Below are 27673 nucleotides of genomic sequence, written 5' to 3' on the forward strand. Positions count from 1 at the left end.
ACATCTTGTGGCAAAACAGATGAACGGGGTGGATTTTTTACTAACATCACGGTGGGCACCACGTAACTTCCCATTGTAGTAAGTTCCTGTAAAAGGCATTGACAGGCAATCCGCGTCCGTGCAATCCATCCTAATACAATCCAATCCCATCCAGGCCGCCCGTCCAAACAGGCCCTTAGACTGCATCTCTCTCCTTTTCTAAAACAACCACGATACTCTGGCAGACTGTGATGAATGATACGCAGGCACTCAGAGATTACTTAGAAATTCCATACTTGAAATATATTTAATTAAATGAAACCGTTCAACTCAGTTTAGATATGGCATGAAATAAGGATTAAGGTAATTTGATTATCTGACGTCGGATTGGTGGACATTGAAGTAACGATTGAAATAAAAAATAAATAAATCCAATTGTGCTGTTTCAACAAACAAGTGTCCACTAATTGGTGATTAGTTTTGTCCAACAAATTTGATTTTGGAAATCCAATTGATCCAATTTAGGTTAGTGCATGCTATACGTACATTTTCTAAAAGCCCGCGTATCAAGAGTCGTACGCAGCCAGAGTATCAAATAAATGCTTCCCTGCCGACGCTCGCGCCAATTCGCGGGAGCAGAACTCGGATTCGTGCTCACGCGATGCATGCTACCACTCCTCTCTAACTTAGAATGCCTATAAAAGGAGAAGTCCTATTAAGATCGACGGTCCGGAATTAAAATCCGGAGATAGATTTATCAGGTGTCCTTCTCGATCTCGAACTGAAATTATAGAAAAGGAGATCCAGATCCGGACGCGAGAATTCCAGATCTCGAATGCGATTTGTCCACTCACTGTTCTTAGGTATTTTCTATTCATTCTCGATTTCTCCTTTTCATATGTACATTCTACAATCTCTGTTCTGTTTGAGATTTAGCGAGAAACGCATCAGATTTCTGTTTTTTATCGTTTCGGATGCATGCATTCCTCTCCTTCCTCTACGAATCGAATTCGGTCTGTTTTTTTTTCTTAATTTTTCCACGAAATCGATTGTATTTGTATGAAATGATTTTATCTGGAGATCTACGGATCTGTTCTTGTAATAATGCGTAATTACAATTAAGAATGGTTTATCATTTCCAATGTGTTTGATGGCGTTTGTTTCGATTGAGTTTTTAGCGGATTTCATCTGAATTCCGCTATTCGTTTTTCGTGCTCTGAATCTGAATTTTTTTTTATTGTTCTGGCGATAGAATTGTTTAATTTTCTTTTGAGACTAGATTATAGTGTCTTTGGTTAGATTCAGTGTGGAGCAAGTGCCATTTAGTGAATGGTATTAAGCACTGTAAACCCTTGATTGTATATGTTGGCGATGGATATGGACCATCCAAATAAGGGACCACCTCTTGGACGAGACATAGCCCAACAATCGTGCTGATTGGAACTTCATAACCATCTGATCCATCACTTTTTTGGATGATGGAGAAGAATTTGGGGCAGTGGTCCTGGGAAGTTTATATAAGATTGAATGGTTGGAAATAGCCAACTGATGGATAACTTCATCATCAGCCCGTCCATGAGGTGTCTTATCACTTGGTTGTTCTGGATTGATTGATACATGTTGGAGTGTTAAAGTCCCTTGATATACATTTATACACCATCCTTTAACGGCTTGAGCTTTTAGCTAAAATGGTTGTTTGACATGGTATCAAAGTGGAAGGTCTTGTGTTTGAATCCCGGGGCAGAAAATATGCCTCCCTACTATATTCTCTGATGGGGGGCTGTTTATGGTTTGAGTTGTGGGTGGAGGGATCTGGCCTTATCATAGTATTTTTTATTTTATTTATTTATTTTGCTTATGGAACTGCAGAAACTAGAGGTGTCATTCTCATCAACTACTTTATTTTTTGAGCGACTGAAATCTATTTTTCACAGCTGAACAGAATGAGATTTTTGCTCAGTTGAATAGAATGTTGAAATGACCTTTTTGCTCAGCCAGGCAATGATGTGGCTGGGCCCCACCCTTTAGAGATTGAAACTGTTTGTCTCATAGGGCCTATCATAGATGGGTCATGCCCAAAATCTCTTTTGTTGGACAATCTTAACTACCTGATTGGTGCCTAACATGTTAATCAATGGTTCACATTCATTGGGAAACAATGGATGGATTGCATGTTCATATAGACTTTAACATGCGCAGTACATAGTGCACCCCCCCACCCCCCCCAGATGAACAGTTTCAAACATGGAAAGTTGTGTCCCTCATGTACAGGCCATGCCATAGACAATCTCATCCATTTCTTCATTGTTGGCCTGCAAATGGACAGGTTAGCCAATGGTTTACATTCAATTGTAAACAATCCACTAATTCTGTGGTTAAGATTTTTTTGATGAGGAAGATTTTTGGAATGTGATGTACACATGATGGACCCACCAGATGAATGGTTAGATCATGCAAGCTGGACCTCACTGTATGGTTGCTGGCCAAGCGTGTAAACATTATTTTGCTCAGTTGAAAGCTGTATATTCCACATGCTGTTGGCATGTTTTATCTGATTAATTTGTCATGCACTATACTGTATCATTAATCAACTGCTTGTGGCAGTGTTGCTTGTTACTACCATTTTTCATTTTTCATCCTCAATTGCACTTCTAAATTGTAATATCTTTGGCTAACATCAATGTGTTTACTTGGTTTGGAGGAGCTAGCTCATTATACCTTTTTTTTTTCTTTTTTTTTTCTCTTCAATCAGTGTAAATATTCGGAATCTCACAATCCTATAGACCGGTAGCTATGTCGAGGAGGCCAGTAAATCCCAATAGACGCTTTGCAGATAGCGGAAGTGTTCCATTCGCAGGCTCCCTGCATCAGAAATCACGGTCCTCACCATTACTGTCTGTTGGCCTGGTTGTCTTGGTATAGTTTCACTTTGATCAGAGTGCTTATTATTTCTTAACAATACTTCTGAATAGGATGGTATATTATCTGAGGAATATAAAACGTTCAGCTTGCATTAGTGGCGTTTCACTCAGCCAGCACTCCATGCATGGGAGTGGGTCCCACCATTCATTGTTCTGAACCATTCATCTGGTGGGCCCCAGCATGGATTGGTGATGCTGCACAAAACTCTCCCATTGGACAATCCTAGCCATCCTAAAATTATCATTTATTTAGAGAGAAAATAGGAAGTCTAAGCCAGCAGTCCATCTGCAATGCCAAAAAGCCCAATGATCGAATGGCTAGGACTGTTTATTGGAGGAGAGTTTTGGTCGATCTCCCATTCTTAGTGCAGCTAGTTAGATGAACATCTGGATTCTGAAAGATGGGCTCGAGCTGTATGCAATGCTTGGCTCAAATTAAACTACCAGCAATTTGGGCTATGCATTGTATCATGATTCATTTTCTTTATGTTACTTTCATGTCCATCTTGAGCTGTAGTGAAATTAGATTATTCATCTTTGGTTTATAAGGTTGGATAATGAGTGTGTTGTTTGTTGAAATTTTCAGGGAGCATTCCTTCTTATTGCCTATTCTTTAAGTGGATCAGGTTCGTATTGGGTCCCTTGACGTACATTTAAATATAGAAGACATTTTGTAAAATAATGATTTCTATTTCATTGTCTACCTATGATGGGAAACTTCTATTTGCCATGGGTTGCAAAGGGTACAGCATGGTAACTTTTTCTAGATATGATAAAATTACTGTCTAGTTATTGATCTTTTTTTTTTCCTGTGGTTAAGGGATAACTAGAAGTTCTTTCTTTTAAATCAATGGATTTATTATTTTTTCTCTGCTGCATGCCAACTGAACCTAAGTTTTCATGTGATAGGTGGAAAGGATAGAGAAGCTCTTATTAAGGTTGGAGGTAAACACATTGCTGAGGTTTCATCTTTCCAGTTGTTATTTGTCTATGCCAAGGTGGTATCATGGTGCACTGTAGTTTCTCATGTATTTTGGTAAATTTTGTTGGTATTTAATAATTTCTAATGGTTACTAATTTTAGTTGTTATCTTGCTGTGCTCATGTATTGTGATAAATTGTCTTGGTATTTAATGATTTCTAACGGTTAGTGTTTACTAACTTTAGTTGTTATCTTGTTGAGCTCTGCTGACCTATGATACCTAAATATGGATACCAATATGGGCATGGATATGAGAGCGGGATACGGCTCAATTTCTCAAAATCCAGGAGATAAAAATATCATCATCCTTGATAACACGCTATTCATATTCAGTTTTATGATTTTGCTTGAATATTCTACTTATTCTAATCATCATCATCATCTAAGCCTTATTCCAACTAATTGGAGTCAGCTACATGAATCCTTTTACATTGGACCTATTCTAATAATTTAAAATTTTGTAAAATGCTTTTTGTCTTTCAACCATGCTAAATTCAGTGAGCTGGTAGCATTTACAAAGTTTTAGGGAATGTTTGCGTGCAGGGAATCAAAGGGTCGATAAAAAGTCTTTCTTGGAAACAAATCTCTAAAAAGAGATACTAATGTTGGGTGATGGGATTGTGATTTCATTCTTTGATTGAAGAGGAGGAGAGAGGGGACCCAGCAATATGTCAAGAGGAAAGATTGAAGAGGTAAATCATGGGACCCATGCCAACATAGGACATTTGTGTGAGAGATCTGAGTCATTCTTTAGTGGGAACCCTTGTGATATAGCCTTGGCAAGCTAATACCCTACTCATCAGCTGGTCCACAAAAGTTGGCCCACAGAGAATGGAACTTTTTTTAGGAGAAGAGAGTGCTTCAAGGATATTCAATGCCTCCAAATGCGAGAAGGAAGACTGACTTATTGAATTTGTTTTTGAATTTGTTTCTACAGTCAGACGCTCATGGTGTGAAAGTAATATGAGATAATTGTTTGGATTTCAAACATATTAATCAGTTTCAAAAGGAAATATTAACCTGATGCAAAAGGATAGGGTTGAAACATATATACAAGTATCCTACAAGTATCTAATATCAATATTTGTATTGTGATCAAGTTGGTGGCCAAACATTTTGGGTTTAAGTTGATATGTGATGTCACGCCTCAAACCCGGAGATCGGACTCACAAGAACCCCGATCGCCGAATCCAGTGCCGACAGCCTTCGTAGTACCCCATTCTCGGCTCCCAGTGCCTATACGCCAGATTCCGATCCTGGGATCCTATAAGGAGGATTTTTCAGTATACATTTATCTCGTAATAAGCATAACCACAAGTATACCCAAATCATAAAGGCAACATCATCATCACATATCCACTAATATAAACAGTTGAATACAGTGCTGAAAGGGAAATACATATGACAAAAATCAAAGCTCCATAAGTCCACACCCCCTCCCAACCGACCATGACGCAGTGGGAGACCCGACTTCCTGGTATTCGGCACTCGGGCGCTCATGTACATCCATTCGGTATCGACGTTGGGGCATCCTCTGGTACCAAGAGGGTTTTAGGGATTTTCACCCAGGGCCATCTATGACAGCCCGATGCTCGAACCAAATATTTCCGGTGTCCCATCTGGCCATCCACGATATGCCTGTGGAGGCTACAGCCCTGATGTCGCTAGGGCGTACAGTAATCACACAATGCAAGATGCATGATTCATACAATCCAGTCATGCACCAATCCTGCGCATATCGTGCGCTCATGTGAGATAACCTCCGCCTATCACGGAGTCTCATAACAACCTGCCCAATGACATATGCAATGGCTAACCACATCTCATAACAAACATGCAGATGATGCGTGTGGGCATGTATCATGATGCTATGTGGTCACATACTCATAATCAGTATCAATAACCGACATCGACAATCAACCTCGATAATGTGGACATTTAACCAACATTGCCCCCAAGGAATGGCCCATATAAAGCCTAACATACAGTGGACTCATGGCCTCACACTAGGGCTAAATATACAACACCATGGGCCTCACTCAAGAGCTTAATACACATCGCGATGGGCCTCACTCATGGGCCACATATACATCAAGTGTGTCGTATCTCACGGGTCTAATATACATCGCAGTGGGCTGCTCCCACTGACCTAATATACATCAAGTCGGGCCTCACCATATGGGCCAGAAATATATCACAATGGGCCACGTCCCATGGGCCTCGAATACATCACAATGGGCCTCGACAATTGGAATCGGTCAATAATCGGAATCAGCAAATCGGTCACATCAATCGAAATCAGCAATTGGTCATAATAAACGGCCTCGATCGCTAATCGGCAATTGGTCAAGCCAATCAAAATCGGCAATCGGCCACGACAATCGGAATCGATCGATATTCGGAATCGGCAATCGGTCATGTCAATCAGAAATCGGCAATCGGTCACGATAATCGGCCTCAATCGCTGATCGACAATCGGCCACGACAATTGGAATTGATCGATAATCGGAATCGGCAAATCGGTCACGTCAATCGGAAATCGGCAATCGGTCACGATAATCGGCCTCGATCGCTAATCGGCAATCGGCCATGACAATTGGAATCGGTCAATAATCGGAATTGGCAAATCGGTCACGTCAATCGGAATCGGCAATCGGTCATGATAAACGGCCTCGATCGCTAATCGGTCAAGTCAATCGGAATTGGCAATCGGTCATGATAATCGGAATTGGCAAATCGGTCACGTCAATCGAAAATCGGCAATCGGCCTCGATCACTAATCGGCAATTGGCCACGACAATTGGAATTGGTCAATAATCGGAATTGGCAAATCGATCACGATAATCAGGGTCGATAATTAGCGTCGGCCTTGATAATCGGCACCGATAATCAGTAGATAAACAAAGCGGGGTCCATAGATGTTCAGCCGATCAACCATAGTATAAAGATCGACACTCAGCCATGGTTATATCAAATCCGATACAAGAGTCATCCGTCTACGGCGAATGGGGACCACTTATTTGGGTTAACCCACGAAGAGAATGGGCCTAACAAGGCCTAAGGGAAGGTCACAATGAGGACGTCTAACCATCATTGCCCCTCAATGTGGACATCTAACCAACATTGCTCCCAAGGAGTGGCCCACATAAGGGATTTATACGCAACGCAGCGGCTATACATGCATCACATTGGGCCTCACATACATCGCATTGGGCTTCATACGAGGGCCTCAAGTGTATTACAATGGGCCCCGCTCATGGGCCTTGAATATCAAGTGGGTCGCATTACATGGGCCGCATTATATGGGCCGCACTAATGGGTCCAATACACCCCACAAGAGTCACAGATACAACTCAATGGACCACGCCAAAGAGGGCCATGAATACACAACAGGTGGGCCCTACACCTGGGCCTCAAATACATCATATGGGCCTCATCACACGGGCCTCAAATACACAATAGGCGGGCCTCAAATATACATCACAAGTGGGCCTACTCATCATAGCTGGGCCTACCAACGGTCCAGCCAAAGGACAGTCTGGATAACATACACATCACGATGGGTCCCACTAAGATGTGGGTGAGAGCTTGGATTACATCTAAAATCATTTCAATAGTGGCAGGTGCAACATGTGTATCACTATACACTATTATTCTATTGAGCACATGACGCACCAGTGATGATCAACACCGCCCAAACATTTTCCATGGAATCAGCACTGTCCAAACATTGTCCATGTAAATCAGCACTATCCAAACATTGTCCAACACCGTCCAAACACTCTGGACGGTGTGGAATGAAACATACATAGAGGTGGGGTCCACAGCACTGTCCAAAGGTGGTCCAGCACCGTCCAGACATTTTGGACGGTGTGGATCAAAATATACACCATGGAGGGATGCACAGATTTTTGCAGATGTCAATACAGCGGCTAAATAGCCGGTGGGTTCCCACCGTCCAGATGGACCGTGAGATGAAACACATATACGGTGGGTCCCATAAAATCTGGTGACGTCTCACTAGTAGCCATATAGCTGGTGTAAAATGCACCAGCCAATCTGTTTCTAACAAGTGGGTCCCACATGGGGCCACCATGATTTAATAATATTATTATATTATTGTTATTATTATTATTATTATTATTATTATTATTATTATTATTATTATTTTAAAACAAATCCCACCAGCGTCCAGAGATGGACCGCTGGATGAAATACAAACATTGGTGTGGCCCACCGTCCAAGCAATGGACGGTGGGGATCCACACGTGCAAACATGGTGAGGTCCACCGCGATATGAACGGCGTGGATGTACACCACACATCATGGTCAGGGCCCACTTGGCTTGTTGACGTTTGCAGCTGCCAGCTGCATGTGCTGGCCACCGTCCATCAGACGGATCGGCTGTATGAAAACAGATGGACGGTGTGGGATACAGATACATCACGGTGTTTCCACATGCATGTGGGTCCCACATGCTACTGTGCAACATTTAAAAAAAATACATATATTACGGTGTGGCCACAGATGCAAGGTATGGATATAACACGTACCACACGATCAGACCCATTGATCTCAGCGGTCCAATTCAAAGAGGTGGGTCCCACGTGGGGCCCACCATAAAATAATATTAAATTATATATTATAATACATATAATATATATATATATATATATATGTATATATAGGAAAGAGGGGGGCTCCAGCGTCAGCGTCCAGGCTTGGACAGCCTAGATGCAAGACATATGCATCTCGTGTGGGCCGTACGTGCCATCAAGGTGGGACCCACCGTCCAGGGGTTTGGACAGTGGATGCAACACATTATCAAGGTGGGCCATGGAGAGGGGGCCCACGTCAGGTGAACAACGTAGATATACAACACAAGCATCAAGGTCGCTCCCAGCTGGGCTGGACAGCTGGATTGAATACAAACATTAAAGGGGCCCACCGTCCCTGGAAGATGGACAGTGTGGACAAATCATATACATCAGGGGCCCCACAGAACTTGCAGCCCTCAATACATTAGCTGTATCCCACCGTCCAAGGTCTGGACGGTGAGGATGATGCACATACATCGTTGTGGGGTCCACAACCCACGTCCAGGGACTAGACGTCCTCGACTTACTGATCAGGTGGGCCGCATCATCACCAACCAAAAGGAGAGAGAGAGAGAGAGAGAGAGAGAGAGAGAGGGAGCTCCGCTACTATGAGCTCCCTCTAGGAGCTACAATGCATACATTAAGATGGGTCCCACCAATGTGGGCCCCTAAATCACAAAAAGATAAATACAAGATCACCCACCTTAGGATCTTCTTCTTCATTCTTCCACCAACGCGTTGTAGAGTTTTAAGGGAACAAGATTCAACGGTTGAGATCGATTTTAGAGGTTGGGATTGGGTGATAGGAAGGTGGGCCACACATGGCTTCTCCATGGAAGCCATGGACGATTCTTCTCTTGGGGTTGCTTGGGAGAGAGAGAGAGAGAGAGAGAGAGAGAGAGAGAGAGAGAGAGAGATGATGGGAGAGGAGTGATGGGAGAGAGGGATGGTGAGTGATGGGTAGGTGTACTTGGTTGTAAGAGAGTGTTGACTTTAGGGGAGGGGTGGTTGTACTTGAGGATGGGGTGTGAGGTGATGGGAGTACTTTGATTGATTGATGGATTGATGTGACATTTTGTAGAGATTTTCTCGGAATTGCAACGTGCGGTATTTTTTCTTGAACTGGACGCGGGCCCACGTCTCCTGGCCCGGGTATCCCCTCGGTGCGCGAGACGCGGCGTTGGAACCGCAGCGACGGCGTGGTCGCTAGGGTGCAAGTCTCGGGTCGAGCCGACTGTTAAATACGGGATACGACTCAAGATCGCGCGCAAATGTCGATAACAGATCGCGGGTCGTCGAAATTCGACTGGAAGGACCGCGGAAGCCCACGAAACGGTACGAGCTAGGACACAGGTCTTACATGTGATATTTCTATATGAAACTTTAAATTAGTGATTTGACACAATATGGGAAAACAATTTATTGAGTCTTTAAGAGTTTAGACATTTTGAAGAATCCTTTTAGACTTTCAATCATTTCATTCTCTTGGTAATGTTCCTCTCTATTTATTTAGATTTTTGGTACTAGTAAGGTTTACAATGTAACACAACTAGGGATCGAACCCTGGACCATTCACACACACTACACTGTCTCTACCAGCTGTAAGACAATCTTTGTCTTCAATTTGCAGTCAAAATTTTCAACTTAAAGCTTAGGTGATGACTTTATCAAATTCTTCGAAGTAATAAAATGAACACATTTAGCTTGATTTTTATCAAAAATAATGCAGATTTTTTTTTTTTGTAGTAATATATTTAAAAATCATCTACACATGATGATGTGGAATGATGAAATAATAAATATTTGATCATATCCTATTCTTTTATATTTCTATGAATATTATTTCAAGAACTTTCAATATTTTGTGAAAAAGATTATAAAAATCCAATGATTTTTTAGTTGCAATTTACAAGTTACTATTTCAATCTTCTTAATGTTTTACAATTTGATTAGACTTTCAAAACACTGCATGGAATAAAAAAGAAAAGAAAAGAGGGGGTCTCCTTGTTGGCAATGTTGTCCGTATTGGTAATAGTGGTGATGTATCGGTAATGGTGGTGGTAACGGTCACCACCATTACTGATACGGGTATTGGCCATAACGGCTGATACGGGGGCATAATGATCGTAATGACCACCATAACCACGACAGTAACGGTTAAAGAAAAAAAAATGCCCGAAATTTATTGGAAAAATATTTAGAAAATCTAGAATAATGTAAATATTTTAAATATGTATTCATTTTTTTAACATGTTTATGGCAGCGTAACAGTCCACTCTTTAGTGAGAGTGTTGTATTGGTTGTCTGGTGAATTTCTGACTATGGTTATATGTCTCTAATGTTTACACATCACAATCAAGTATTAAAACTAGAAATTGGAAAAAAAGGCATAAATACCACCTTTTTTTTTTTTTGTTGAAAAAATGGCCCTAGGAGCTTTTATTCGCTCAAATCGCTTCAATTTGCGGTTTTAATCCTAAAAACTATAGTAAGAGTAGTCAAAATCTATTGTAGAGTGATTTAGGAGAGTTTTTGAAATGAGAAAAGTGAAAAAATGAAGAGAAAAATGGATTTAAATAGAAAAAAGTAGTCGCTTTTCGACCGTTACGGGGGTAACGGTCGTTATGCCCTGCAACGGACGTTACAGCCCCCGTAACAGCTGAAACGGTCCCAAAAAAATAACTGCCCCATTTCAACCCCATATCGTGTAACGGTCACACCCATTACTTGGACATATCGGCCTTTACGGTTGTATCGTAATGGATCCTGTAACGGACGTTACAGCCCCCATAACAGCCAAAACGGTCCCAAAAAACTAACTGCCCCATTTCAGCCCCGTATCGCATAACGGTCACAGCCGTTACTTAAACATATCGGCCTTTATGGTTGTATCATAACGGATATGGAACACCTTGCTTGTTGGATAGCATTTAATGCTCCGTTAATCGGTCCTTTAGATTGCATTAAGACATTGCCCCGTAGAATTATTTCATATATATGATATATTTCTTCAGATACACCCATGTATCTCAATGTGGGCATATCCAATTGACAGTAGGGGCAGCAATGGGTTAGATTGGCCATGGGTTAAATGACCCAACTTGCCTCAAAGGCGGTTTGAAACCAAGCTAAATGGGTAGCAGGTTAGACTTGGCCTAGAATGTGGCCCATTTTGAGTAAATGGGTCCTGCGTGGGTTGAACCCTACCTAATCCAACCCACTTATATAATTATCATTAGAATGGGCTAGATGATCGGCTTGAGTTGACCCAAAACCTGAAACAAAATACTATAAGATAAGTATAGATACATTTGCTGTATTTTATGTATGTATGTAGGTGGGTGGGTATGTATGTATGTATTTATCCATTAATTGTGGTGGTGCCAGGAATACCTTGAACCCCATATTCCATTCTTAAACATGAGTCAGATCATGCTAGGTCGGGTCAAGTTGGTTGAGCCCAACCTGATTAGAGCTAAATGGGTGGGGTTAGGTTGGGCCTCGGTTTGATGAATTTTAAGTCGGTTAGATCACGCCACAGGGTGATGGGTTGCAGCTTAGGTGCAGGCCAGAATTCTTGGCCTGTTTAGTAAATGGGTTAGGCTCGGTCTGATCTAACCTGACTGTACTTGACCATATGGTCGAGTTAGGGTCATCCTAATCCTTTTAATCCACCCTAATCCTTTGAAAACAATGCTTTTGATCCCATACTTACCTGGATACAAGCAGCAATGTATAATGCAACTATGGATCAGAAACGTTATGTGCCATAGTAGTATCTCTATTATTATTTATAAAACACTTCTGCATTTATCCTTGTTATGAAGATCTCAACATATGCTGTTATGTGCAGGTGACCTTTCATGCACATTAGAAGTTCAAAGAGCTATACCTGCGCTGAAGAAAGTATATGGCGATAGCATGAATAAAGTTTTGCATGTGGGCCCTGATACATGCACTGTGGTCTCTAAACTGTTGAAAGAAGAGGATACTGAAGCGTGGGGTGTGGAACCGTATGACATAGAGGATGCTGACAGTACTTGCAAGAGTCTTATCCGCAAGGGCATCGTGCGTGTGGCTGATATCAAGTTTCCTCTACCTTACAAGCCCAAATCATTTTCGCTTGTTATTGTGTCGGATGCATTGGATTACTTGTCTCCGAAATACCTTAACAAGACTCTTCCAGAATTGGCAAGAGTATCCATGGATGGATTGGTTATTTTTGCTGGTAATTTCCTGAACAAACTCATGGGTGCATTTGGATGCAAAATCTAATCGAACTGCATTAACTAGTCAAAGAATGTATAAATGACCAAATCGCAGTTACCTTTGTATATTGAGGGATCAGACTCCAGATTCAATTCTTTCAAGTTTGACTTAAGAGGAAAGTAAATGTACTTTGACTGATACAGTATGAATACTAGGAAGCATAGTTTCAAAACTCGACATGAATAGATTTGATCAAGACTGAAAAAACTTGATTTGGTCATGAATCAGTCAAGACTCATTTAAGTCTTGCTTAGTGTTGTCATATGCGATCTCATATGTGCTCATGCGCATGTCATTTTGACAGTATATACCACATGCCATAGTGGCATATGTGGTTTTGTGAGGGTTGGGTATTATGTGGTCACACAAATATGAGATCGCATATGCGGTGGTATAATCTCCCATCAAGATCACATCAATAAAATTTCTAGTTTAAATTATCTCTGTTCAAAATCACATCGATAATATTTCTATGTTGTTGTTTTTTCCCCACATTTTTTGGTATATACATTCACTTGAGTACTTGTTAGTTGACTCTTTTTTTTAGTCCAATAGTCTAATAGGTGTAATAAATACAACAAAATTTTAATGAAATTGGTAATAATACTTAAAAAAAAAACTATTTCCTACACGTAATATTTTTACATAATCTTTTTTTTTTTCCATATATTTTTTACCTTTTTTTTTTTTCAAAATAGTGTTAAATATTTAATTTGGCCTGATATTGGCCTTCGGGACTCGTAATAACTCACCGAATGACTTTCGAGCCAAGTTCTCAAGTTTTAAAAGATTGCTAGGAATCCTTATGCAATAATTCCATGTGCATTAATTTCAAGTTCACAATTCAGTTCACTTATGGATTCAAGCCTTTTAATTTCATATGCGAAACGTATGCATCAGTTCATTGAGCTGAATCAATGTCTTCAGAATATATAGGATTCTCATTCTAGTGTTAAATATATTCCAGTTTCTTTATCTATTTGATGTAGAAAAAGGTGAGTAATATTCGTTAGTTTTCATTGCCTTCCCATTTTCTAATGCAGGTAATCCAGGTCAGCAGAGAACTAAAGCTACAGAGGCATCCAAATTTGGAAAGCCAGTGAGTGCTGCAACTCAAAAGATTGGGATTTAAAAAAAAATAATAAAAAATTTAAAAATAATTTTCCATGTGGGATACAGTACTTCAGATCCTTTAGAGAGATGCTAAGGCAATTTACAGCACACATGCCAACATGAGACATTGTGTGAGACTCAGACCATTCATCAGTTGGTGCTCACAGTAAACATGCCAGACCCAGACATCAGGTTGCTCCGCTCATTAGGTGGGTCATTTGTAGAAGAAAATGGATGGTTACATAAAGCTTCAATGATCTGTATTCTCTGTGGCCCACCTGATTTGTTGGACCAGGGCATGTTCAGTGCACCCACCCGATGCATGCAGAGATCTTGCATAAGTGTGCTGCATTGGCATATGTGCTGCCAATCCTCATGAATCGCCTAGCATTTCTGAATCATTACTTGCCTAGAAAACAATACCATGTAACAAACCATTGCATAACTCTCCCTCCTTTCTGTATCCTTGGTTCCAGGAAATCACTGCCCTTGCTAATGGTTTGAACACTTCGTTTAACTTGGGCAGCGGATAGTGATTTCTCAGTTGCTTCATGGACAAAGCTGCCTTTCTCATGTATTGGAGATTATTTCGCCCTCTTGCTGAATATATTTTGATCACCATATACATATATATGGATAAAACTTTCCTAGTTCTGACTTCAGAGTAGCCTCGGGGTGCTTGAATCACGTAGAATCTCAGAACGCTAGTTTGCAGTATAAAATCATACAATTTTCAGGTTACTATTACGAATTCCCATGCCCATAATGCCGTTTTGGAATTTATTTTGAAGGCCAAATTGCGGAACACCTCTTGGTGGATACGGTACTTCATTCAGACAGGCCTAGAAGAGAATGAGATCACCTCCAAGAAGTTCGAGCAGGCGGCAAGCAAGATATCGTACAGCCCAAGCTGCCAGATTTTTCATCTCAGCAGCACGTACCATTGATTCCCAGCACGTCCTGGAAGTTCCTGACAAGAAAACAGCCACAAGCTTTTTCTGGGTTGTGTCTGGAAACGCATCCTGTCTGGTAAAAATTCAATTCAGTTGATGAGATCCACATCTGTCAGTTATCGTTATTGTGTTCTAACCATAATCAGGGTTGGCTGATATTCATTGATTGAAATTTTATTTAGTTAGTATCAAATGGATTTGGTGTATCCATGGAAGAAAAAACGGCTCTTGGGTATATTGGGAGAATTTGTCATTGGTTGGCCTAGTTGTAGGAACTTGCGTCAAAGTAATATGTATTCAATTTTTGCTTCAATCAAGTGAGCATCATTTTATGTTAGTTCAGGTTTTATCTACAGTGGTGGAATGGAATTCAAAAACCATAATTATTACCCATGTCAGGGATTGTCCCTCTTGACATGGGATAAGATTAATGCCATGCTTTGTTGATAATCCGGCGGCACATTGAATGAATATACCCACCATCATTTGAAATTACTGAGAATAACACGTGTTATATCTAAACCGTTCATTTGTTTTGTAACCTCATTTTTAGGCCCAAGGTAGATCCAAAACTTATGTGGCCCCAAAGAAGTTTTCAACGGTAAGTATTCAATCCCCATTGCTTTCTATGGTGGGGTCCACTTGAGCTTTAGATTTACCTGATTTTTTGGCCCATGCTCTAAAATAATCTCGAAAAAATGTGTGCTATGTGTGGATATAGCCCACACATCATGGTGGGACCTACACAACTTGCTAACATTGAGTGAAATTGGCATGGGACCCAATGCAATTCCATCTAATCTAATTCCAAGCTTTTCCATTCTTCCCAAACATGGAGTGGAATTGGCACAGTACCAGATGAATCCCATCCCACCTAATCCTTTCTAATCCCACTGCCCAAACAGGCCCTAAAGGAGCTTGCATTTTCAGTTTGTGCAGGTGGGGTCCATGGTTCATATGATGTAAGTCATGGATGTGATTGTCCCATACCGGATGGTTCGGGGACCAAAACTCTCCTAGATGGGAAAATCCTGATTCTTCAATTGGTGCTGTGAATAAATGTAATGAAAAAAAGGAGTTAAGATTTGATGGTCAGGATCTTTCAATTTTGGGGGCTTTTTTTGCATGGGCCATACACTGCCTAAGGGAGTGTTGTTGCACTGCCTCTGTGATTCAACTGTGCTGAGCGGAGGGAGCCCAACTCCTGGTTTTCCGTGGTCCCAATCCAAGCCCAAACAGACCCATGCTAGGCCCCGGCCTGGCTAGATATTTAAAACTTGAGGCCCAAGCTTGGTTGATGCCCAACACGGGCCTAGCACAATAGGCCCAAGCTCAAGTAGCCTGAAAAAGGTTGAGCCTGGGTGGGACCCAAAAATTAACAAAATTCCATTTCCCACTTAATATTCCTAATCTATCCATTGATCAAGCGAACTATGGAACTGCATTTGGTTCCTTGCAAATTCCATCACCGAAATGATGAGATTGGGTGGAATGGAATTGCATTTGATCCCATGCAGAATATAAGGTTGATTTTGAAATCCACTGCACCTGTGGGCCTTGCATCGATGCATGGGTTTTATCCATGTGGTCCATCCATATGCATCCTTTACATGTAACATTTGAGTTGTATACTCGAGCAAATGACTGACATCAGTTGTGTATCTGGTCTGTTAATTGCAGTTCCATAGTCCACCAAACAGGGATTTTGCTGAATATGTGGCGCTTTTAGGATGGTCAAAATACCATGGTATCTTCACACATGCAATCATTGTACAACAATGGTGTTAATCCAGTCTAATGCAATTTCAAACCATTTAATCCTGTAGACCAAATAGGCCGACATTTTAGATAACAAATCCAACAGTCTACACTCAAGAAAGATTGATTGTCTAATGGAGGATTAGAATGTCATATTGTTGCACTTGATGTCTTAAAGCTTATTTTTTGGTATGCTCAACCGGTCGAGGGAACTGCTTGACTAGTCGAGGCTTGCTCGACTCGAAGTCCAGCGAGCACAGGTTTTGGGTGTCCGAGCTGCTTGACCAGTCGAGGGTCAGGCTCGACCGGTCGAGGGGGTCGGCTCGACCAGTCGAGGTTACGCAGATTCGAGTCCGGATCTTGTGCAGACTGCAAAAATCTGAGGTGGTTTCGCAAGGGTGTGAAAGGAAAGTTTCCCAAACTATAAATAGGGGTCTCTAGGGCTATTCTAAGGTATTTCTAAGGCTTCTTAAAGGTATTTTAAATGGTTCTAGGGTTATCAAAGGGTGTAGCAAGAGTGGGATTCGAGGTTGTTCGAATCAGGTAAGTCCTCTCTCTTTGTAATTGATGCTTTCATAGTGGAATTCAGTCGCTTTGTGCCTTGGATTTTTACCGCAAGGGTTTTCCATGTTAAATCTTTGTGTTTTCTTGTATGTGCTTGGTACCATTGAATTGCTATCCTAGATCTAGATTTGTGTGATTCCGCAGCACAAAAATCCCAACACATATTTGCAGGATATAATACACATACATGTAAAGTTGGGTCGGGCCTGGGCCAGGTTGAGTCAGTCTAAAATTACTTGAGCTGAAGCTTTTACTAGATATTGAGTAGGCTACACTTGCTAAGCCCAAGCCTAAGCCCAGATCAGGTGCACATGCAATTAACACCTATGCGTGCAGAAAGTCTGTGCAAAATCTTAGTTGGTCAACAAGTAGGTCCTATTATTATAGACAACCCATCTAGGGAAGATAGTTGATCTGCATGCACCAAAACCTTGAGATAAGCCTAATCAAGACCCAATTTGAAAGGTCAGTCCAAGCCTGACGCAGGGATGAACTTGATGAGGATAACTACTCCGAATCCACGGAGCTTCTCTGGACTCCTCACAAAGACTTCTCAAATCCACGAGGAAAGAAAGCAGAAAATAGAAATAAATTCTAATAAATTCGAAATTGATTAATTGATGAATAAAAACGAGTTTACAACCTTTTAAATAGGGGTACCAAGCAATGGGAAAGAAATTAGAATCAAGCTACAACTCAAACTCTTAGAATCCGCGACTTACTATAAATAGTAAACTTACTATTTATAGACGGTCGTGATGTCTACTAGTGGGCAAGGTTTTCAGCCAAAAATAGTAAGTGTCCTATTTGGCTTCACTAACCCGTTCTCCTAATTATTCTAAGCTCTTTTCACGTTGGGCGCAACTCCTAAAGCCCGACGGATGAAGAGTTATAATCAAACTAAAACTTACTATTTATAGTAAAAACGAAATTAAAATAGGAAACGACCATCGATCAAGGGGTTTTTCACAATTTTGGGCTGCGTAACCCGACGTAGCGAGGTTAGTTGACTAAAGTAGCTCGTTCTACCCCAAAATCATATATTTTACGTCAGATAACTCATTCCGGATTGCAAGATACGCCCGATTTAAGGTTCGATGGTCAGGATCACTTCTGTCGTCGACCGGGCCTTTTCTGATCCATCTTGGCCATGTAACTATCCGCGACCCGCTCTACATCAGTCTCCTCCACTTCAAAAGAACTTGTCCTCGAGTTCTCATCATGCTCTGATTCATGATACTCGGTCAGGTCCGCGACATTGAAAGTCTGTGAGATTGCCATGTCATCTGGAAGATCAACAATATAAGCATTATCATTGATCTTTCGGATGATTGGGACGGGTCCAATCTTCTTATTTTTCAATTTGTTATACGTCCCGGTCGGAAATCTCTCTTTGCGCAGATGGACCATAACACGGTCGCCCACCTCGAACACCTTTTGTCGCCGATGCTTGTCCGCTTGTTCTTTGTACTTCTCGTTCGAGGCATGTAGCTTGGTCTGCACTTCTGCATGGATGCCCATGATCTTGTCTGCCATATGTTCTGTTGCAATACTTGTGCTTGGGTAGAGGGACCAAGTCAAGTGTGTGGCGAGGCACTCGTCCGTAGATAATCTGGAATGGTGATCTCCCTGTCGAGCGGTTCACCATATTGTTGAATGCAAACTCTGCTTGGGACAAGGACAAATCCCACTGCTTCGGTTTTTCTCCTGAAATACAGCGAAGGAGGTTTCCCAATGTACGATTCACAACTTCGGTCTGCCCATCAATCTGTGGGTGGTAAGCATTGCTGAATTGAAGTCGTGTATCGAATCGATTCCATAAAGTCTGCCAAAAGTGGCTCATGAACTTCGTGTCACGATCGGAAGTAATGGTCTTGGGGACCCCGTGTAGCCGAACGACCTCCCTGAAAAATAAATTCGCCACGTGTGTTGCATCGAGGGTCTTCTTGCATGGGATAAAGTGCGCCATCTTTGAGAAACGATCTACCACCACGAATACTGAATCCATGCCGCGTTGTGTTCGTGTGAGACCAAGCACGAAGTCCATTGATAAATCCTCCCAAGGACCGTTAGGCACATGTAACGGGGTGTAGAGGCCCGTATTCTGAGATTGCCCCTTGGAGGTCTGACAAACATGACAACGTTGTACGGCTTTTTCCACATCGCGTACTAACTGCGGCCAGTAATACCGCTCTTCCACAAGAGCTCGCGTCTTGTCTCGTCCCAGGTGTCCAGCAAGGCCACCTCCATGTAGCTCTTGAATAATCTGCTCCCTTAGAGAACTTTGGGGGATGCACAATCAATTCCCTTTGAGGAGAAAATCGTCCTGTATATGAAGGTCACTGGGGTGACCTTCTTGACACTTCATCCAAGAATCTTTGAAGTCCTCATCCTCGGCATACAGCTCCTTGAGACAGTCGAAGCCGACTACCTCGTTGCTCATTGTAACTAGTAGTGATGCACGACGACTAAGTGCATCAACCACCTTGTTCTGCTGCCCTGACTTGTGCTTCAGAACGAACGTGAATTCCTGTAAAAACGCAACCCATCTAGCATGCACACGATTCACGTTAGTCTGACTATTAATAAATTTTAATGCTTGATGGTCAGTGTACAAAACAAACTCTCTTTGAATCAGATAATGCCGCCAATGTCGCAGCGCCTGAACAACTGCGTACAACTCAAGCTCATAAGTCGACCACTTCTTTCGGGCTTCGCTGAGCTTCTCGCTGTAGAAGGCTACCGGCCTGCCTTCTTGTGATAATACTCCTCCAATTTCGACGTATGAAGCATCACACTCAACCTCAAACAATTTGTAGAAATTAGGAAGCACCAAGACCGGTGTTGTAGACAAACGATGCTTGATCTCATGAAAGCTCTTATCAGCTTTATCGGTCCACTGGAACAGTCCTTTCTTCATGCAATCTGTTATATGCGCGATTATGGTGCTAAAATCTTGCACAAATCGACGATAGAAAGTCGCCAACCCGTGAAAACTTCTCACCTCATGAATGTTTGTCAGGATCGGCCATTCCCTAATAGCTCACACCTTTTCATCGTCCACACAAATGCCTGTAGACGTTACAACAAATCCTAGAAACAATAGGCTGTCAGTTAAAAAACTACACTTCTTCAAGTTGAGGTACAACTTGTTAAGTTGTAGGACCTGTAGCACCTGCCTGAGATGTTTCCTGTGCTCCGCCTCATCCTGGCTATATATCAATATGTCATCAAAATATACTACCACAAATCGACCAGTGAACGGTTTTAGAACTTGATTCATTAAACACATAAAAGTACTTGGTGCGTTCGATAGGCCGAAGGGCATGACCAGCCACTCATACAACCCTTCCTTGGTCTTGAATGCCGTTTTTCACTCATCACTGGGTCGAATACGAATCTGATGGTACCCGCTCCTTTGATCTAGTTTAGAGAACACCTTGGCCCCTTCTAACATATCGAGCATGTCGTTCAACCGTGGTATTGGAAACCGATATTTGATGGTAATTTTGTTGATTGCTCGACTGTCGACACACATGCGCCAGCTTCCATCTTTTTTTGGCGTTAATAATGCTGGTACAGCACATGGGCTCATGCTCTCTCTCAAGAGACCTTTACGGATCAATTCCTCCACTTGCCCCTAAAGTATCTCGCACTCCTTCGGACTCATCCGATAATGAGGGCGATTGGGCAGGCTAGCCCCAGGGACGAGGTATATGTGATGTTGGATGTCCCTCATGGGGGGCAATCCATCAGGTAAATCCTCAGGCCAGACTTCTTTGAATTCGTTTAGCAACAGTCTTAAACTTGGAGGGATGTTTGAGGGTTCCTCTTCCTCGCCCTTCACTACTACGGCGTATACCTCGCCAGTTTCCTTAGATTCCTCCATGAAATCCCTAATGGTCAAGAGAGAACTCCCCTCCACTTTAGAGGCTTCAGGGTGGTTCTCTGGTGCCATAGGGGTAAGGATTATTTTTCGACTATCCTTGACAAATACGTAGACATTATCTCGTCCCCGATGGGTCGCATCACGGTCCGACTGCCAGGGTCGACCGAGTAACATATGACAAGCTTCCATATCGACCACGTCACAAAGTATTTGATCCTTATAATTTTTGCCAATTGAAAACGAGATAGTGCATTGTTCAGTTACTTTGGTCTCATTCACCTTTTTTATCCAGCCAATAGAGTATGGGGAAGAATGTTTCATCATTGGTAGCCGCAACTTGTCCACCATTACTCTTGAGACGATGTTTTTGCTACTACCACTGTCTATGATCACATCACAGACCTTTCCGTTGATGGTGCACCGAGTACGAAATATGTTGTGTCGCTGTGGATGTAATTCCTTTCGTGGGGCATACAGTAATCGTCTCACAACTAGAAATTCGCCACGATCCTCGCCCGTCACTTCATCGCCACCTGCTATTTCTTCAGTGGTTTGTTCATGTTCATCAAAGTGATGGTCTTCTTCTGCGGCCTCATCTTCAGTGCCCCATTCGTTTATAGTTAAGTGCGCTGCGGGATGTTGAGGACAAGTGTTTGATAAGTGGCCTGGTTGGCCACAGTGGTAACAATTGTTCGACCTTGGCCGAGTATAAGGATTTAAAATCCTACTCAGACCTGCTGTTGTGGGTGCTGCATGTTGAGGTCTGGATGAGCCACTCCCCGTATCACGGTTTGCGGTTGTAGGAAGTTGAGGTATTGAGTTTTTTCCTCGTGGCAGCACTGGATCCTGCGTGGAACCTGTCATGGGGGGTCGATTTGAAGGATATGGACGAGCAGGAGCTCTTGCAAGTTGTGTTTCTGCCCTACCCGCCAATTGAACTGCTTCATCCACGGTCCCGACTGGGTACATCTGAACTCAATCCTAAATTATCGGTCGTAACCCACCTATAAATCGTGCCACCTTCTGTGACTTAGATTCTGACAGATCGTTTCGTGTAGCCAACCGTTGAAATTCTTCAGTGTAATCTGTGATAGTTCGATTTCCTTGTCTGCAATTTTGATATTGCTGGAATAATATCTGCCCATAATCACTGGGGAGAAATCGTGATCGAAGAAGACGTCTCATCCGTGGCCATGATGAGATAGGTGCCTTGTTCTGACGGGCTCGTGAGAGTTGTAATTGTTCCCACCATGCAGAAGCACCAGATTTTAATTTAAACGCTACCAATTTTACCCTTTTATGATCTGACACGTCCATGTAATCAAAATATCTCTCTACTTCGACTAGCCAATCGAGAAAATCTTCTATACGTAATAAACCGTTAAAACTAGGAAGTTCAGCCTTACCTCGATAGTCTCTTTCAGCACGATCTAGATGATCACCTCCATGGATTGGTCGTCGAGCAAAATCCTCATTAAGGTCCTCGTCGCTAGAACTTGAATCATCTGGTGTAGCCCTACGGTTTGCCACTGGTAGTGCTCTACGAAAATCGAGGTTGTGTCGTACAGCAACCATGGGTGGTGGAGTCACCATGGGTGGTGGAGCACCGCCTAGGGCTCGGGGCGGAAGTAGCGCATCCGCAAGACGGTCGAGAGTTGCTTGCAGCCCTTGCATGGTCAACTGACTCTCCCGGTGGAAAGCTTTCATTCTTTCCGAAAGATAACGAATCCCTGGATCACCGTCCACAGGATTTTGATTCATACCTTCGTTGTTTGCCATCGGCCCGAGGGAAATCCTCGCTCTGATACCAATTGACGCAGGGATGAACGTGATGAGGATAACTACTCCGAATCCACGGAGCTTCTCTGGACTCCTCACAGAGGAAAGAAAGCACGAGGAAAGAAAGCAGAAAATAGAAATAAATTTTAATAAATTCGAAATTGATTAATTGATGAATAAAAACGAGTTTACAACCCTTTAAATAGGGGTACCAAGCAATGAGAAAGAAATTAGAATCAAGCTACAACTCAAACTCTTAGAATCCGCGACTTACTATAAATAGTAAACTTACTATTTATAGACGGTCGTGATGTCTACTAGTGCGCAAGGTTTTTGGCCAAAAATAGTAAGTGTCCTATTTGGCTTCACCAACCCGTTCTCCTAATTATTCTAAGCTCTTTTCACGTTGGGCGCAACTCCTAAAGCCTGACGGATGAAGAGTTATAATCAAACTAAAACTTACTATTTATAGTAAAAACGAAATTAAAACAGGGAAACGACCATCGATCCAGGGGTTTTTCGCAATTCCGGGCTGCGCAACTCGGCGTAGAGGGTTGGTTGGCTTCAGTAGCTCGTTCTACCCCAAAATCATATATTTTACGTCAGATAACTCATTCCGGATTGCAGGATACGCCCGATTTAAGGTTCGATGGTCTGGATCACTTCTGTCGTCGACCAGGCCCTTTTTGATCCATCTTGGCCATGTAACTGTCCGCGACCCGCTCTACATCAAAGCCTCAATCCAAAACCCATTTAGTCCTAGGACCTTCATAAAATGAGAGCGAGGAGCCTAAAGGAATCCCCAGAATTCACCGAAGCTTTTGGTGAAAACTGAGCTCCATCCACATAGCCAGCGGTGCATGGTGTGTTGCCTGCCATGTGGAATATCATGGGATTTAACGTTAAGGTAGGTGAAGGGGAGAGAATTCTACCTTCACCTCGAGAGTCCTGCTTAGGCTGAAATGACTACTCCTGACTTTTTTCCAAAATTACATTATTTACTACCCTTTAACTAATAACAAAATGCCATATGGCACGTCCATTCCCTTGAACAATCACAACCTTCCAAAAGTGTGGCCTTCCACACCTATAAATATCCATCCTCTCTTCACTTATTAAGATAACTCATCTTTAAGAAGAAAGAGAGAGAAGGAGAGTGAATCTAACTCATCCCATCCATCCACCAAGAAGAAAGAGAGGTCAAAGAGAAGAAGCCTTTCCAACCTCAGGCTAGCGTAGCTCAAATCCTTATTGCCTAAGCCACTAGAAGGTCGCTCTAACCTATTCTAGTCAATCCTTACGACAACTTGTTAATCCATTCATCCAGCTATGGATCAATGGCTTTCATATCTACATCTATATTTTGCATTGTCATGCCTCTTCTCAGTCATCCGCCTTTTTTTTTTTTTGTGTAGTTTACCAAAGTGTATGCTCTGTGGCTTGGTCTTCCGGATCTTGCCTATGAAAAGCTTAGATTGAATAGGATTTTCTATTCCTTTACCGTCCCTTATCAAGTAAAAGGGTCCTGGCGGATCGCCTTTGCCTATCCCTCACTCCCACCTTGAAGTTGGACATTGCACCCCTCATTCGCATCATCATTGCATTTTGGGCATCTGTATCAACACATCTCTTCTCAATATTCCTGCTATTCTAGTCGGTTCGAGCGTATACTCCATGACTCATCAAATCTTCAGATCTTGTCACATAAAAAATTCGTATCAATCGAAGATCTTTTCTTTCTTTACCATCTCTCTTTAGGTAAACGGGTGGATTGTCTTTGCCAATCCCTCAGTTTCACTCCTATGTTGAATATTGCACTATTACATCACATATCGTCCATTACATTTTTTGGACGCTAGACGAATCAAATTCTTCATAATCCACCAAATTTGGTGAAGTAGAGACCACACATTCGTGTGAGACAAAGAAGGTACCTAACACCTTCATTCTCTGTTATCATGATCCCTTAGAATCTCAAGTCGTAAATCATGATTCATCTTAGAATATAGAATCCCCAAATTCCTTCATTTAAGAATTCTGCAGGATTTAGTCTACTACAAAAATTTAGGTTAGATGGTAAGTAGTGGCTCCAAGTTAAACATCTCACACCTTGAGTCACAACCGCACAAGCATAAAGCCTAATCCCTCGCGAGCATTCACAACGATAAATATGCCCTGACATCGTAGTTACTCAACAGGTAGGTCCCACTGTAAATATGTTTTGACCCAAAATCATTATAATAGATGTTGCCTACGCTTGAAAAGGGAATGCTAATCATATCCATTGATGTTAGATGAAGTAGTCTTTTTGGTATATCTAGGGTCAGTCACAGGTGGAACTTCCTTTTAGGACCATGTAGCCCAAAAATTCATGTCAGACTTATATCATGGTTACAATCTCACACGTGTATCTTATTGTCCCGTTCCTTTGTTCGGTTCAAAATCAATTTATTTATCCAATTTTGTACAGAACTCTATGCACGGTGTCAATCCTTTGTATGAACTGATTCCTCCATGGAATTATCAAGTATCAGCGGATTCTTGGGCTGTTTGGGAGGTTGGAAACGAAATCAATTTATATATAAAGATAACATTTTCAATGTTTATATTATATTTTCCCCTCATTTTTTTATATTTTTTAGTTTTGTGGAGGGTTTTTGTATCCACAGTTTGTTAAGTCCTTTTGATATGCATTGATATTTCATCTTGTAGTGACTTGAGCTTTTAGAGAAATTGGTGTTTTAACACTCCATTATAGTGGAAGGTCCTGCGTTTAGAGCCGCACACGAACCGAGTTAGCTCGGTTAACTCGCTCGACTCGACTCAAAAAAGCTCGAATTGACTCGGTTCGAAATTGAGTTCGAGCCAAGTCGAACTAATTTTTGGAGCTCGAAAAAATATCAAGCTGAGTTCGAGCTTGAATAAACTCAGATCGAACCACAACTTGAATCGAACTCGGATCAAATCAGTTTGGTGAATTGGTTATTTTGATATTGATGTTGGTCACGAAGTGTTTGATGAAATGACTGAACGAAGTGGTGTTTCGGATGCATACATTCTCTGTAGTATCAGTTGGTGGCTAGGAAGGTATGATATGAAATAAATCATACCTTTTGATGTTGCCTTTCTAGTGTTTGATGAAATGCCTGTAAATTGCTGCTTCTATTTTGCATATTATGAGAAATTGAAGGTGCATTCCATGTATTTGAGAATATGTCACAAAAGGCTCGAACTTGGCTCGAACTGGCCCAAGTTGCTGACCGAACCGAGTTGAGCTGGCCAGTCGGGCTCAAGGACCGAGCTAAGTCGAGTTCGAGCTGGGGTCAGCTACTCGCCGAGCCGGGTCAAGTTGTGCTGAGCTCGACTCGGTTTAACTTGTGTACAACTCTACTTGTGTTTGAATTTGGAAAGCACCTAATATATTCTCTCACCACTACATCATCCTCTTTATTTAGATTCTTCTTGGTTGTGGGAGCTAATTAAACTTTTTTTTTACTTGGTTTTTAAGCTGACTCGAGTTTAAGTAGATTCCCATTGTGATCTTAAAATTGAGCTTTGGGATTAAAAAAGAAAAAAGAAAAGTTGTACTATATTATTGAAGAGGAGGACTAAATTTAAAAAAAGAAGAAAAACACTTTATTACAACATTTGCTGATCTATGCAAATGTCTTGTCAATACAAACTAGCTACCTTTCTTAATTTGCAAGCTATCTAAATAAGTCAAATCATGGTCAATTTTAGATGCATATTTCTCCTAGATTTTCCAATAGGAGATTGCTGGGTGAGAATCGGGGAGGATATCCTTGGTAACCTGATATGGCTGGATTTAATAGGGGCACGTGCCACTAATAGAGATAGGGCGTACAGAATATTAATTCACTAAAAATATTCCTTTGATTCGGCTATAGGTAAGAATTTCCTACAACCCTATTACAGAAAGTTGGAGGCAACGCAAGGCTATGTGAAGCACACGGTGATATCTTTGTTATATCTATTCTGTACTTTTATTGTGGTGATTTATGTTAGGATGTGAGCTTAAAAATAAAGTAAATTCAAAACTAAGTGAGGCCTGAAATAATAAAAAAACAAGGGAGGATTGACTTTCCACTGTTTGTTGAGGTTTGGGCCGGTTGAGTATTGGATTTGGCTATTGTTTTGATTAATCCTAACAATATTAGACATAAACTGAACCCACATTAGTGATTCGCTACTGAAGTGACATCACCAAGTTCCATGACCCTATCATGATATATGAGTTGCATCTGCATCATTTATTATTTGAAAAGATTATTTTACATCATGACCCAAAGAATGAAGTAGATCCAAAGTTCAATTGAATTCTACTACAGAACAGTGGGAATTACCCTTAAAATCTTCTTAGAAGCTATATAAAATTTCCATCAAGCTGGCATTTATGTATCCCTTTTTTCTGTTTCTATGTTAACTTATGAATAGGTTGGATATCAAATAAACATCATTGTAGCCTAGGAAGGTTTCAAAGGTGAGAAGCGAGTGGATGGTGTACCACACACCAGCTATATGGCTGATGTAGGGAGTTGTACGAACGGTTCAAAGGAGATCAAAGTTACATGGCCCCACGATGTATTTATTATATCCACACCTTTCATCCATTTTTTGAGATCTACATAACTTGTTGATGTTAATATACCAGCTACATGGCTGGTGTGTGGTACACCAGGTGGAAAGCTGATTTGATGGTGTACCACACACCAGCTACATAGCTGATGTAGGTACATGTGGTGCGAAGATGAGCACCGTCACTCCTCAAGCTCCTCCGAGTTGTTAGAATGGTTCAAAGGAGATCAAAGTAACATGGCCCCACAATGATGTATTTATTATATCCACAAT

At 41.7% G+C, this 27673-nt stretch overlaps 1 protein-coding gene across 2 annotated transcripts; it reads left to right on the forward strand.

The window, feature by feature from the left end:
* Nucleotides 1-686: 686 nt before the first annotated feature.
* On the forward strand, nucleotides 687-15151 carry LOC131228561 (probable pectin methylesterase CGR3). Of its 2 annotated transcripts, none has more exons than XM_058224313.1 (7): nucleotides 687-842; nucleotides 2732-2895; nucleotides 3487-3526; nucleotides 3810-3845; nucleotides 12333-12707; nucleotides 13792-13847; nucleotides 14653-15151. In XM_058224313.1, the coding sequence occupies exons 2-7, from the start codon at nucleotides 2773-2775 to the stop codon at nucleotides 14806-14808; spliced, it is 786 nt and encodes a 261-aa protein (XP_058080296.1). In that variant the 5' UTR covers nucleotides 687-842; nucleotides 2732-2772; the 3' UTR covers nucleotides 14809-15151. The 2 variants fall into 2 exon arrangements, with proteins under 2 accessions (XP_058080296.1, XP_058080297.1); XM_058224314.1 differs by having other exon boundaries at nucleotides 699-842; nucleotides 2763-2895.
* Nucleotides 15152-27673: the final 12522 nt, after the last annotated feature.

The sequence above is a fragment of the Magnolia sinica genome, chromosome 16, assembly GCF_029962835.1.
Source record: "Magnolia sinica isolate HGM2019 chromosome 16, MsV1, whole genome shotgun sequence".
Taxonomy (NCBI): domain Eukaryota; kingdom Viridiplantae; phylum Streptophyta; class Magnoliopsida; order Magnoliales; family Magnoliaceae; genus Magnolia; species Magnolia sinica.

What these genes read in the sequence shown, in the direction of transcription:
- LOC131228561 (XM_058224313.1), top strand. Translation starts at nt 2,773, where the DNA reads ATGTCGAGGAGGCCAGTAAATCCCAATAGACGCTTTGCAGATAGCGGA. An exon ending in CTGTTGGCCTGGTTGTCTTG is followed by an intron (nt 2,896 to 3,486) that starts GTATAGTTTCAC and finishes TGAAATTTTCAG; the next exon opens with GGAGCATTCCTTCTTATTGC. An exon ending in AGCTCTTATTAAGGTTGGAG is followed by an intron (nt 3,846 to 12,332) that starts GTAAACACATTG and finishes TGTTATGTGCAG; the next exon opens with GTGACCTTTCATGCACATTA.